At 34.3% G+C, this 14,212-nt stretch overlaps 1 protein-coding gene across 6 annotated transcripts in view; it reads right to left on the reverse strand.

The window, feature by feature from the left end:
- LOC143245085 (rho GTPase-activating protein 100F-like) overlaps positions 1-12,845 on the reverse strand; it is an 81,660-nt gene extending 68,815 nt beyond the window's left edge. The window contains exons 1-2 of one of the 6 annotated variants that reach the window (XM_076490951.1): positions 12,688-12,845; positions 11,881-12,066 (exon numbers count right to left, since the gene is read on the reverse strand). Coding sequence is in view for 3 of the 6 variants with exons in the window: in XM_076490946.1 (XP_076347061.1) it covers positions 4,965-5,007 (43 nt within the window). In the remaining 3 variants the exon portion in view is untranslated. Of the gene's footprint in view, positions 1-4,964; positions 5,090-6,212; positions 6,244-11,880; positions 12,411-12,687 lie in introns of those variants that run through there. The other 5 variants (XM_076490949.1, XM_076490950.1, XM_076490948.1 and 2 more) reach the window with 5 other exon arrangements.
- Positions 12,846-14,212: the final 1,367 nt, after the last annotated feature.

Genomic DNA, 14,212 nt, shown 5'->3' on the forward strand with positions numbered 1-14,212 from the left:
TCTATTATTGGTAGTTATATAATATGAACGTATGTTATTTTTTATATACATTATGAACTTAACAGATCTTTCATACGATCATTTATTTCTTAGGAATATATACAGGAACATATTAACAGATTGCCTTTAGTCTTAGACAACAATTCATATAATCTGATTAGAATGTCTGTATATTTGATTACTCTTAGAATTTATAAATGTCAGTCTGTTTAACATCCAGTAAAATATATTGAGATCACGTTTTATGAGATTTACAGAGGGATACTTCTAAATGAAACAGAACTGCGTGGAGATGGTTAGTGTTCCACCGTAGGATCAAGAAAAACCTTGTTTTCAGTTACAAACAATATTTTATTCTCGAATTTTAACTTCAGCTAATTAAATTACTCTAAAATTCCAGTGTAACAGATACACAAGCTCACTCCATACTCTCCATCCATAGTTATGAACTAATAGCGTAGAAGGGTCAAGTATAATCAACATCCAACGCTAACATTTGGGATACTGTAATCAAACATAAAATTTTGTTGTCTTCCTTATACCGATTTTGCGGCAAAGGGACGTGTAACACAGACCCTCAGCTCCATAGAGTGGTACACTAATCACTAGGCCACGACAGTGAAGGAAATGTTTGACAGTTCCTAAAATAGCTGAAGTTAATTTATTTTGATAAAAGAAGGATGTTGTCCCCTTATAACACATTAGTTTTTATCTATTATACCCTTACATCACATTAATGTTTAATTTTCCTCCCTTTACATCACATTAAAAACAGTTCTGAAACTATCTTTTTTTATGATATCGGAGGCGATTTGTTTCTTTCAAGTGAAAGTCGCTTAATAAACTGGCTGCCTAAGTTGTATGTGTGTGTGTGTGTTTTTTTTTAATAGCAAAGCCACATTGGGCTATCTGCTGAATCTATCGAGGAGAATCGAACCCTTGATTTTAGCGTTGTAAATCTGTAGACTGTAACAGCGGGGGGGGTCGCCTTTGTTATACTCACAGCATGGATGAATTACCAAATATTTGTTTCTAAAATATTAGTATTATATTTTGAAATTGGAACATCACTACTACTAGACACCATGCATGATATCAAGCCGAGCGATAATTTTCAAAAGTAAAGATATTATTTCTAAAAGAAGAACACTCAACACAGCTTGTTAAGTGCTGTTTAAGTTAATCATTTACTGTTGTAGCGAATAAAGGATTTTTTAATGTAATATAAAATTATTCATCCATTTGTTCACCAGATTTAAGTTCTCTCATTCCATCTACCTCCAGCAGCCTAGTATGGCTAGGTGGTTAAATACCTTGATACGTAATATGAGGGTCACGAGTTCGAATCTCCGTCACATCAAACATGCTCGTCGTTTCAGCCGTGGGGGCGTTATAATGTGACGGTCAATCCCGCTAGTCGTTGGTAAAAGAGTAGATCAAGAGTTGGCGGTGGGTGGTGATGACTAGCTGCCTTCCCTCTAGTCTTACACTGCTAAATTAGAAACGGCTAGGGCAGGTAGCCCTGGAGTACCTTTGTGCCGAAATTCAAAAACAAACAAACAAACCCTCCTCCTCATTGGCTCAGCAGCTGGTTTTGGTATCCCTGATTGAGACAGCACAGCTTGCCTATTTATGTTTAACTACCAACAAACCAATTTCTGTTAAATAAAAGTCGTTTTCTATGTTAGGTCTACAATATCTAAAACCCTGAACAACAGCTGACAGTCGCAGGAAATTCTGGTTTTTCACACCGCCGTCTTCTTCACCAATGACAAAACAAAGCGCCAAAAAATATCACAGAAATTGTCAAAATCCATTTCAGTAACTCCATTATAATATAAAATAGGAAAGTAAACATATAACTTCATGAGAAGCGTTTTACTTTACACACATAAAATTATGTTTAAATTGCTTTATGCAAGTAAGATTATTTGTTTTTGAATTTTGCGCAAAGCTGCACGAGGGCTGTTTGTGCTAGCGCAGATAACCCTCGTGTAACTTTCTGCGAAATTCAAAACAAACAAACTTAAGAATGCAAGAATCGTGTATGGAAAACAAGTTTCACGTCGGATAATTCTTTGAAATAACTGTAAATAAAAAAAATTAAACAACACTAACCAGGACATGAGAAAATAAATCTAGAAATTACAATTATTCTATACACTTAGATTGCTATTTCGAGAAATTGTTTCTCTGAAATTCTTTGCTAATGATTTTATAATGCTTTAAAACAAAAGTCTCAAACAAAGAATTAGTTATCTTTCAAGATCTTTAAGTCCTCCATTAACTTTTCACGACAAATCCGGCATAAAACTTTATGATAATAGCTTAAATCCACCATGCCTTTCAAAGAAAAAAAAAAAAACTCGTACAAAGAATTTAAAATGGATATTGTAGAACAGAAATTTGTGAACTCATCGACTTTTGCACAATTTTTTTTTCACTGAGGGTATGTTAGACACTTAGTTTATTTAATTCCAATGTATAATGATTTTATGACGTAATAAGTTTCTAGTTTTATCCAAAACGTATGTTATGATTAAAATTCGTGTTCGAAATAAGAAGACTCAATTACGTAGTCTGAGGATCGGAGGTTTGAATCCTCGTCGCACCAAAGATGCTCGCCCTTCCAGCCATGGGGCGTTATAATGTTCGGTCAATCTCACTGTTCGTTGATAAAAGAGTAGTCTAAGTGTTGGCGGTGGGTGATGATAACTAGCTGGCTTCCCTTCAGTCTTACACTGCTAAATTAGGGACGGCTAGTGCATATAGTCCTCGTGTAGCTTTGCGAGAAATTTAAAAACAAACAAACAAACAAAGATTAGAATATTTAATAAACAAAATGACTGAAAAATGAAGATCTAATTGTGTTTCTCAGAATGGCAGGTATGGGTACTAACACTTTTACCAAAATAAATCAGAGAACAACGTTTCGACCTTCTTAGGTCATCATCAGGTAATTTGAAGATCTAAAATTAAAATGTAACAAAGTAAACACTTACTTAATGAAGACATTATTAACTATTCACTTAAAATAGTCAAGTTTCTCTCAGTTTATAATTTCTACAACTTAATATTAATATAGGTTTGTTTGTTTTTGGGGCCAAAATTATACGTCGCAAAATATTCGTGATGATGAGAAACCCACTTGAAGTATAAATGTATCTCAGGACGGCTGGTATAGGTAATACAACAGAGAACAACATTTCGACCTTCTTAGGTCATCTTTGTTAACCTGAGATACATTTTTACATTTGTTATATACATTTGTTTATAATTTCTACAACTTAATATTAATATAGGTTTGTTTGTTTTTTGGGCCAAAATTATACGTCGCAAAATATTCGTGATGACAAGAAACCCACTTGAAGTAAAAATGTATCTCAGGACGGCTAATATAGGTAATAAAGCAGAGAACAACATTTCGACCGTCTTAGGTCATCTTTGTAATCAGGTTAACAAAGATGACCTAAGACGGTCGAAATGTTGTTCTCTGCTGTATTACCTATACCAGCCGTCCTGAGATACATCTTTACTTCAAGTGGGTTTCTAATCATCATGAACAAAATACTGTGGTTTGGTTGTCATGACAACAAATACGATTTCTTCAATAATTAACCTGAAAGTCACTCGTAATTATATGTGTAATACATAAGGTTTTGTTTGTTTTTCTTTAATTTCGCGCAAAGCTACACGAGTTCTATCTGCGCTAGCCGTCCCTAATTTAGCAATGTAAGACTAGAGGGAAGGCAGCTAGTCATCACCATCCACCGCCAGCTCTTGGGCTGCTCTTTTACCAACGAAGAGTGGAATTGAACGTCACATTATAACGCCCCCACGGCTGAAATGGCGAGCATGTTTGGTGTAAATGGGATTCGAACTCACGATGATACAAACAAAGATATTACTGTAGAAAATAGAAGGTAATAAAATACTTATTTGAACATCTGAGAATTTGTTGTTCGAAAATTTCCATTGTAAGTTGTTCCCACTGTATTGAAATAGGCCAAAATTTCCTCTTCAAAAGTAAAAATGTTTCCAGATAAGCAAATCACCGACATTTACTAGCTTCCACTTGCTTTCTAACAAGCCTAGAAAATAAACACAACCCATTGGTTAGTTTGACAGATTTTGATGTTAAAGTGTGGGTACTCTATAAGTAATTCAAACCACTCTGTTCGATCTTACATCAGTAGTCTAAGGAAGACTTGATGCTGGGTGTAGTTAACTTGCTGCATTTATTTAGTTTATTGCTATTTAACAATTACAGCTGGCTACTACAGATAATCCTCGAGTTGCGTTGCGCAAAATCAAGAAAACAAATTGACATGTTTACTCGCTTTTAACCCCTCTTCCTTCTCCACACACTTTGTTGTTATTGTAGAAAGTGTGTTTGTGTTTTTCTTATAGCGAAGCCACATCGGACTATCTGCTGTATCCACCGAGGGGAATCTAACCACTAATTTTAGCGTTGTAAATATGTATAGTTACCGCTGTCCCAGCGGGGGACTATCGTGGAAAGAAAGATAATATACTATTCTCAGTTGAACTTCCAAGTCTTTCGCTATATTTAAAAAAAGAGTAAGCGAATCATTCAGTTCATAGTAGGAGGGATATGAACACTCAATTATGGGGCTGGTCCAGCTCCAACCAACACCAGTACCCCCAGGGAACCGACATCCAAGCGATGATAGAAATGAAGGTGATCAGACTGAGAAGTGAACTGGATATAGAATGATTACTGTAGAATGTAACGTGCAGATTATAAACGTTTCGTTTACCTTCTTAAAAAAACAAAAAGATAACCGACTGTGATAATTACGTAAACAACTTATAAACTGTAACTTTTATTGTATTTCTTAACTTCCACGAATACTAGTTTTACGATCAAACTATCTTAAGCCAATATTCGACTCGAGACATGAACATGATTTAGGTTACACTTGAAGCTCGCCCTTTCTTACCTCTTCGTAAAAACTCACCAGGTCGTTTTTGGCTTGGACTCATTATAAGAAACGAGCTCGAGAATGTGAGGTTTTATATATTCCCGTACGAAGAGCTTATTTCTTGTTGAATACCAAGGTGCTTCTTCAGCTATTGTAATCTCTCTACAGTCGACACTGCCTAGTTTCAACGGTGTCACCTTCCCAAACTTCAATTCGAGAAAATACTCAGAAATGAGAAGCCGACGTTTTTCCAAGAAATACAAACTCAAGCCTGATTCTACGTCACAACTAATACTATCTACACAACGTGCTGTCCTGTACACTCTATTAAGTAGCACTAACGATCGGCAGTAAAGCGACGTAGTCTATCCGTCTGCTTGCCTGAAATAACATTCGATTTATTATAGTGTAGTGTGTAGAAAAATCAACATTTTGTTGCGTTCTTATTTGCTGTAACGGCTTAGCCTAACATTTCATAATGTAATGAAATATTTTCTATTAAAACTTTGGGTTTTAAAAATATTTAAAGAAATGCTGACTGGTGAAAGGTGAAACGGGGGATGATGATGATTGTACTATGCGCGAGAGTGTTTTAGTGTGGGTGTTCGTTTTAATTTTTACTTTGCTCGCACGAGAATATTTTGTGCACGGAAACTGGAAAGTTAGCTTTGTTTGACAATCAGCTTATTCATTTCAACTCTTTAACGTGATGTAAGATGTGGGCGTTTTCCCCTAACATTCACATGGAAAATGTTTTGAGAATTGTAAATAAACTTTAATTTAGAATGTAAATGCGTAGTTACGTTGCATAGTTGTATGCGCAGTTATATATATCTATAAAATTTGTTATTTTAACTCAAAAACAAGCCGAAACAAAAACAAATTAACTGAAAAAACATTGCATTAACTGAAAATATCCCAGGGCACAAGCTGCAATGTGGGATTATAAAAGGTGCTCCAGGTTTTGGAGGTGACTGCGAAAGTAGGACCCACATAGCGGTGGGGATACACTGTCTATTAGTCTTAACCTCCATTTGTCAGTCTCACATAAGAAATAAAGAATAGCAATAGATATAGAATTAGAAATAGAAATTTGGAGAGCGAGATGTAGGCGCTTAAGCTCACAACGTCCCACATCTATATCGACCTTCAACTGCTTGCAGACAGTTGTGGGAAGGTGATAGCTCTCCTAAGTAAAGAATTAATTCAAATAAAAATAAAGAAATAAGGTACTACCATTTGGGGGTAACTAAGATAAAAACTTACCTCTTGATGTTAGCATTCCAGACCACAATATGGTAGAAATGCACTAATTGAGAACACAGCAAACGAACTACACTAGTATGAAACGTCCCACCCACTGTCCAAACTAGTATAGCTCCCAACCACCATCCACTCATCAAGTCTACTGTGACTATTACGCTCTAGAAAAGCATTTATACACGGCAAAGTGTACGTCCGCATAAAGTAGTACCAAGTGACAAATGAACTTATTCTTAACTGAAAATAGCTATTAGAAATTTTAAGTAAAATTTATCTAATTTTTATTTCTTTATATTTATTTAACACGTTCTTGTATTTGCTGCAGGATAGTTTCTTTATTAAATCCATTAACTATTAATTTTATATATATATTTAATAAGTCTAGCAGCAGTGTGGGAAAGCATCAGATCGGAAACTGATTGTAAGTTTTTTGACTAACATTAAAGTGTATAAAGTTTGTTTTTTGTTTTTGAATTTCGTGCAAAGCTAGACGAAGGCTATCTGCGCTAGCCGTCCCTAATTTAGCAGTGTAAGACTAGAGAGAAAGCAGTTGGTCATCACCACCCACCGCCAATTCTTGGGCTTCTCTTTTACCAACGAATAGTAGGACTGGCTGAAAATTGTAACGTTCCAACGACTGAAATGGTGAGCATGTTTAGTGTGACGGAGATTCGAACTCGCGATCCTCATATTACGAGTCGAGTGCTTTAACCACCTGGCCAAAGTGTGTAAAAAAACAACCGATACCTTATTAAATCAACATTCTCAACACAAAAGTAATATCGTAATAAAAGGGTCATAATGTGTTCCAAATTTTAATTTCTATTTTAAGCTACTTGAATGTTGTTGTTGGAAAATATGAAGATGATATAAGTCTTTTCAGTAAAGATCAATTTATTTCGTTTCATGTTATTGACAGTGAGTAATTGTTTTCAATAGCTCGTATTAAAGTAAGTGAGAAATGACTGATCCAACTTATATACAACTTATTTGTATTTCAGCTTTCACATGGTTGTGTTTCTCTCCACACTCACAGTTCAGTTTTTCTTTCAAACAATACGTACAAATTACTAAAACAAAGCGACGTTGGCATTCACATATAATGTCACCGATGTCTATTTCACGCTGCAATACCAATATATGATGAAAACGAGAAACGGTTCTGTAAAATTGAACACCATCTTAATAAAGGCCGCTAAGAAATATTTCAATGATTCATCACATAGGTCACCAACCCGCTGATTTTTTGGCTGAATCAATATCTTGCAAGAAGGTCGAATTAATATAATACCCAACTGGTTCGTTCGCATACCAGTTCAAGGCTAAAGTTGTAAATATAAGGAACTTTGTAATAAAAATCTTACACTGAGTATGTTGTGAGCTCCCATTGCAAAAAACCAACGTATGGGTTTGTAACAGATACTTAAAGTGTCCCCAAAGTGCGTGAATATGTGGCAAAAATGTATTTTTTGTGTATACATATATGTTACCATTTACTTCAGTGATTTTCCTTATCATTACAGCATTCCGATTTCCCCTTTAAAAGTGTTTTGTCTGTATAACAGGAATAAAGTGAAGTGTTATTTAGTAATCAACTCAGTTTGTAAGTTAAGATATGAACAAAACAAAAACCCTAATTAAAAAAAAGATAAGAAAAAGCAGAGATTATTTATATTAATCAATAACAGAAACGTAACTTAACGTTTCGCCAATGAAGGCCAATCAAATAGCGTTTTTATAAAGTTCATCAACACAACTCATCCGTTTTTTGTCCACACATGTAAACTTTTCTTATTAACCAGTTCTTTGATAAGCCCATAATATTTTATTGTAACAAATTATAGATAACTCTGTTGTAAAGCAAGTAAATATATGTTATTTATAATCACCTTCTCCAGTACATCTAAGCAGTATTATATATACACACACACACCTAGGTATATATATATAAAGTACATAATTAACACATTTTTTATTCTTCTAGCCTCGTACTTTGACAGACAATCCATAAAATGAAGTGGCGTTTCTCTAGTCTATCGTAAAACATTAATGCGAAGCCTAAAAATGAACCCATAGTAATGAAATAATGTGTATAACTGATAAGAAGCCGGAAACAGAAGTTGAGAGAGGGGGTGGACAAGTTTGATGGATTGAGCAAGAAAAAAGATAAAGCTATGAAAGAAAACTCGGAAAAGATTCGATAGGAAATGGAAAAGAACGAAACGAAACGATGTCAGATGAAGGATCATTGTTAAAAAATATTAGAGAATATATAAAAAAAACAGATAGAAAGCGAGAAAATTAAGTAAGATAGATGTAGAAAACTCACAAAGTCCAATATCATTTACCTTCTTTACCATTATCTTTTATCTTTTGCACTTTACGCTTTAGCTACTCTTGAAACTAGGCGGTTACGTAGGGTTTAGGAGCTTTGCTTTAGAAATAAGCAAACTAAGCTGGCTTTACTGAACTGCACTACCACCTGTTTATTAACTGCTCGAGGTGATCCTTATGAAAATAAATCCAGAATTTTTTTCACAAGCTAACTGTTAACGATATGTTATTACTGTTCTATTGATAATTTAATACTTGAATCAGCTTTCTAACCTCTGTTTTTTGAAAAAAAAGCATGAAAGGACAATAAACACTACTTAAGAAAGGTAAATTATTAATAAAAATACCCTCAAAGGAAAAAGTAGTAAATTATTTTCAATATGACCCTTGTGTAGGTTGTAAACCAATATTTAAAAAAAAACAAAGTCTAATTACGCTATTTTGTAGGTATAGTATGTACAGCATTTCATAACTTCAGTGATAATTACCCTACATTTCTCCAAACTTTCATAGAATTGATTGCGTTTTGGTGTAGATTGTCTTATTAAAATTTCTAAAATTATCACGGTTACAGGTTTTGTTCTAGATAATCTACGACACGCCGATAAGATACTTTAATTGGAGTCAACATAATTCATGGGCTTTAAATAATCCTGGTCTAACATTTTATGACTATTTTAATTTTTCAGTGTTTTTGTATATTTTCTTTACTGTGTGGTTTTCAAAGAAAGATCAGGTGCCACTTTGAAAAATGTTTTTTTTTTGTTGTTTTTTTTTTTTTTTTTTTTATACAGAACGAGAGGTACTGTATGTAAACCACTGGTTCTTTATAGAACGAGAGGTACTGTATGTAAACCACTGGTTCTTTATAGAACGAGAGGTACTGTATGTAAACCACTAGTTCTTTATAGAACGAGAGGTACTGTATGTAAACCACTAGTTCTTTATAGAACGAGAGGTACTGTATGTAAACCACTGGTTCTTTATAGAACGAGAGGTACTGTATATAAACCACTGGTTCTTTATAGAACGAGAGGTACTGTATGTAAACCACTGGTTCTTTATAGAACGAGAGGTACTGCATGTAAACCACTAGTTCTTTATAGAACGAGAGGTACTGTATGTAAACCACTGGTTCTTTATAGAACGAGAGGTACTGTATATAAACCACTAGTTCTTTATAGAACGAGAGGTACTGTATGTAGACTACTGGTTCTTTATAGAACGAGACGTACTGTATGTAAACCACTGGTTATTTATAGAACGAGAGGTACTGTATGTAAACCACTGGTTCTTTATAGAACGAGAGGTACTGTATGTAAACCACTGGCTCTTTATAGAACGAGAGGTACTGTATGTAAACAACAGAATAATTATGAAGTTAATAAGTTTCTGTAATATTTTATTCATTTCCCCAACTGTTATATCTTATCACTTACGTCACCTTTTTCTCGGTAATTTTTCTTATTCTTAGCATCACCAATTTCCCTGTAACATTGTTTTACCTGCATAAAGGACGAATGTGGGGTACAGTAGTAATGTATAGTAACCAACACAGAGAGTAAGTTAATATATGAAGAAACTGGTAATAAATACAGACTGAGAATATTAATCAATATTAAAAACCAGAATTTGATGTTTCTCTAAATGAATCCGATCAAACAATACTTCTATATAAAGCTTCACCGCTTGCCATTACATTATTGCGGTTTTCTAGCTGTACCAATCTTTCAAATGAAATATTTTACTGATATAATCCATAAGTTTTCAATACTTGAGTAAAAATGTCTGTTGAAATAAGACATCTTTTTTTTTGAAGGACATAAGCGTATTATTTAAAATTACGAAGAACAAAGCTAATATCCTTAACTGTTAAGAACACTAGTAAATCTTTTCAGGTGTAAATAACAAGATATATCTAATAAGATGTAAAGAACATGGTATGAGTTTCTTACGTCAAAATACAACGTAAGTACTACGTGGACTTTCGCCATTTATTTTTCAGACATTAAAAACATTAATTCTTTTCTTTAAAAAAACCTTAGATACTTATGGAACGTACCTCACCTTCACGTAAAAAAAAATTAAAATTTCTGGTGAAATTATTGCAGAAGCTTTGTAATGTATCTCATCCTGGAACGAACTAATATCAAATCAAAGACGTTAACAGGTAAGTCGTTTTTGTAAAGTTGTATTTCAAATATCCGTTTGTGTTGGAGGAACATATCTTTAATATATATACAACCTTACATTGTGATAGAATTTTGTTAGAAACTCGAGTAAATTACAGACTACTAGTCACTGTAATAACTGTATCATGTGTTTAATTAATATTTTACAATTGAAAAATAATAGAAATATAAACTAAAATCATTGTTTTCTTAATTATGTACTGATGACAATAATTTTGTTAATCGAAAAATCACTTTCTTTAAAGAAGCTATAACACAGTTCTTCTATATCTATAATACAGTTTAGTCTATTGTCCCTCCTCTATATCTATAACACGATTTACTTTATTATCCCTCCTAAATATGTATAACACAGTTTAATACATTGTATCTCCTTTATGTCTGTAATACAGGTTACTTTATTGTCTCTCCTCTATATATGTAACACAGTTTAGTCTATTGTCCCTCCTCTATATCTGTAACACAGTTTAGTCTGTTGTCCATCCTCTATATATGTAACACAGTTTAGTCCCTCCTCTATATCTGTAACACAGTTTAGTCTGTTGTCCATCCTCTATATATGTAACACAGTTTAGTTTATTGTCCCTGCTCTATATCTGTAACACAGTTTAGTCTATTATCCCTCCTTTATATCTGCAACACAGTTTAGTCTATTATCCATCCTCTATATCTGTAACACAGTTTCGTCTATTGTCCCTCCCCTATATATGTAACACAGTTTAATATATTGTCCCTCCTCTATATCTGTAACAGTTTAGTCTATTGTTCCTCCTCTATATATGTAACACAGTTTAGTCTGTTGTCCATCTTCTATATCTGTAACAGTTTAGTCTATTGTCCTTCCTCTATATATGTAACACAGTTTAGTCTATTGTCCCTCCTCTATATCTGTAACAGTTTACTTTATCATTCCTCCTCTATATCTGTAACACAGTTTATTATCCCTCTTCTATTCTTATAACAAAGTTTACTGCAGTTTTCCCCCTCTTTGTCTAAAATACAGATTACCCTATTATCTCTCGTTTCTATTTACACATGTAGTTGTTTTAGAACTTGCTAACGAAATTCTATCTACTTCAAAAAGTGGTTATAAAATATATGACTGCTAAACATGTGCATGACATATTGTTTGTTTCTTTACTTACCTACACAATTTTGTCCATCACCCTACTACACTGGAAATTGACCGACAAGCTATACTACACTTGAAATCACGGGGAGTACAAAAAGCACGTGGTTTCATTTATACATGGAAATACTCTTAGAGAGGTGGTTACAAGAAGCTGACAAAGTGATAACACGTCTTCGAGGTGCAGAACTGAATCTCCCAACTGATAACGAAAGAAAAAACAGACATTGGGAACAGTACTTGGGAAAGGCAATATCAAGTATTATTGTGCGTTGGATTGAAACACCACTCTTTAAGCTGTAATAGTTACACCGGGTTTAGAGGTGAGGGGGTAGGGGACCTCCTTGTATGAAGGCATGTTAGCGGCTACAAGCAACCCTGCCTGTTTGTCATGGCAGCTACTCGGCTGCCCGGGGAACTGTGCCAGGTTATCCTCTTATCCGCGAAGCATAACTCGAAATACGTCATCTGCTCAGAAAGGCTCGGCGTCCCTGTCATGCCTGAATGTCCGTGTGGTGCCGGCCTCCTGGGAAGGCCAGAGATTGGCTGGAAGCATAAGATGATTATAACTTATAATAATCGTACTCAAACTACAGGCTCTTCTGTAACAGATTTCTGACCAAGATACCTGGGGAGAGTTTCGAATTCATCTTAATTTAACACGTTTATATTGTAAGCAAAATATTTGAATGTATTCACCAATTAATCGTTTGTTTCTAATAGTGTCCTGATGACGCTCTATGAAGAGAAGACTAGCGAACAGGTTACTGAAAAAAAAGAAGCAAGTTATGAAAAAATAGGACAACCCATGACCACCACTTACCCGAGTTCAGCTGTTGATTATACAAGTGGTGCGTACAGCGTACACGGCTCTGACCCCGCCGCTAAACGGGTTTCCTTGCCAGTCGTTCACTAAGGACTTTGAACAAAACTATACAGCCCTCGCCGACAGACGGCCCACCACCACAGCAGCATACCCCCGCCTTCAAACACAACTATGGCAAAGTTTGATCGATCAGTAACACAGAGTAGTGGGTTTGTCCACTTTTACAAGTAGGGGAGTATTGTAACTACACTTACAAACAGTTATATGCATAAGTGTGTGTACATATGCTCTCTTTCAAAAGATGCAAATAGCTGAAAACATTCAGTAGGGAAAAAAAAGTAAAAAATGGTTTAGTTAAAGTACGTCTCCCCTACTCAAGTAGTGTCGTATAGATTTGATACTAGCAGTATTCTATTCGGAGATATTATGTTGATACCTATGAGTATCAAGAACTTACTCAAAGAGAACTAGAAATCTGCACCTGAAATAAATAGTATCTCAGGTTTGAATTCCAACTTTTGATCACATTTCTCCCCCCTGTTCATTTCTATAATTTAAACTTAATTGTCCCCAAAGAAGCCTTAATAAATGAAATATACCAGGTTCTTTAAAAAGGTAATCACAGAAAATAAAAAAGTCAAAATTATTTTCAAAATAATATCTACAAAAAAATTAGTCTACTAAGTCTCAACGAATTTACATTTTTATTCTTCTGCCTGACTTAACAGAGTCAGAATCCCATATATTTTCGAAACCAAGCCGGTATTGAGTAATACGTGTTGTGAGCACGTATTATCGATTAGTAAAATCTTTTATTTTGAGGCTGTCGTTCGCTTGTGAACAACAATAGTTGGCTTTTTTTTTCTAAACGCCTGTTTCTTAAGTTGTAATGTAGAATCTTCCAGCTGTCAAATACTGAACAGTCTTTCAGCATGTTTCCATTTTATTGCTTCCAAAGTGGTTATTAAAGACTTGTTGACCTTACACTGCACAAAATGATCCCCCTCCTAAAATGCACGTTTTGTAGCCACTTTATTCTATCAGTGAAAATATGTAATGAAAATCGTCCTCACTGTTTTCGTACCTTAGATAACAATATATGCTAGCTTTCATTATTGTACATTATTCTAATTTATGCATTCAACTAAGTATTCCACATCAAAAGTTTCAAATTTGAAAAGACCATTCAGATGCAATATTAAAAACTCAACAACAACTAAGTTACTACCAAGATAACAGTATTCTTATAGTGTTGAAAATATATTAAAAATATAAATTTTATTGTATCATGATTAGTAAGTTATTTGGCCTTGCCTCCCCAGTGGCAAGTCTGCGGAATTATAACGCTAGAAATCGAGTTTTCACACTCGTGATGGACACAGCACAGATAGATCATTGTTTAGTTTTGTGCTTAATTACAAACAAACATTTTACCTTAAGAATTAATGTAAAGTATGATTTTTTTTATTTGTTCATAATAAGTGAGCCATTTTACCTTAGAAATAGAAGCTTACAAATTTAA

The sequence above is a fragment of the Tachypleus tridentatus genome, chromosome 2 (genome assembly GCF_004210375.1).
Source record: "Tachypleus tridentatus isolate NWPU-2018 chromosome 2, ASM421037v1, whole genome shotgun sequence".
Taxonomy (NCBI): Eukaryota; Metazoa; Arthropoda; class Merostomata; order Xiphosura; family Limulidae; genus Tachypleus; species Tachypleus tridentatus.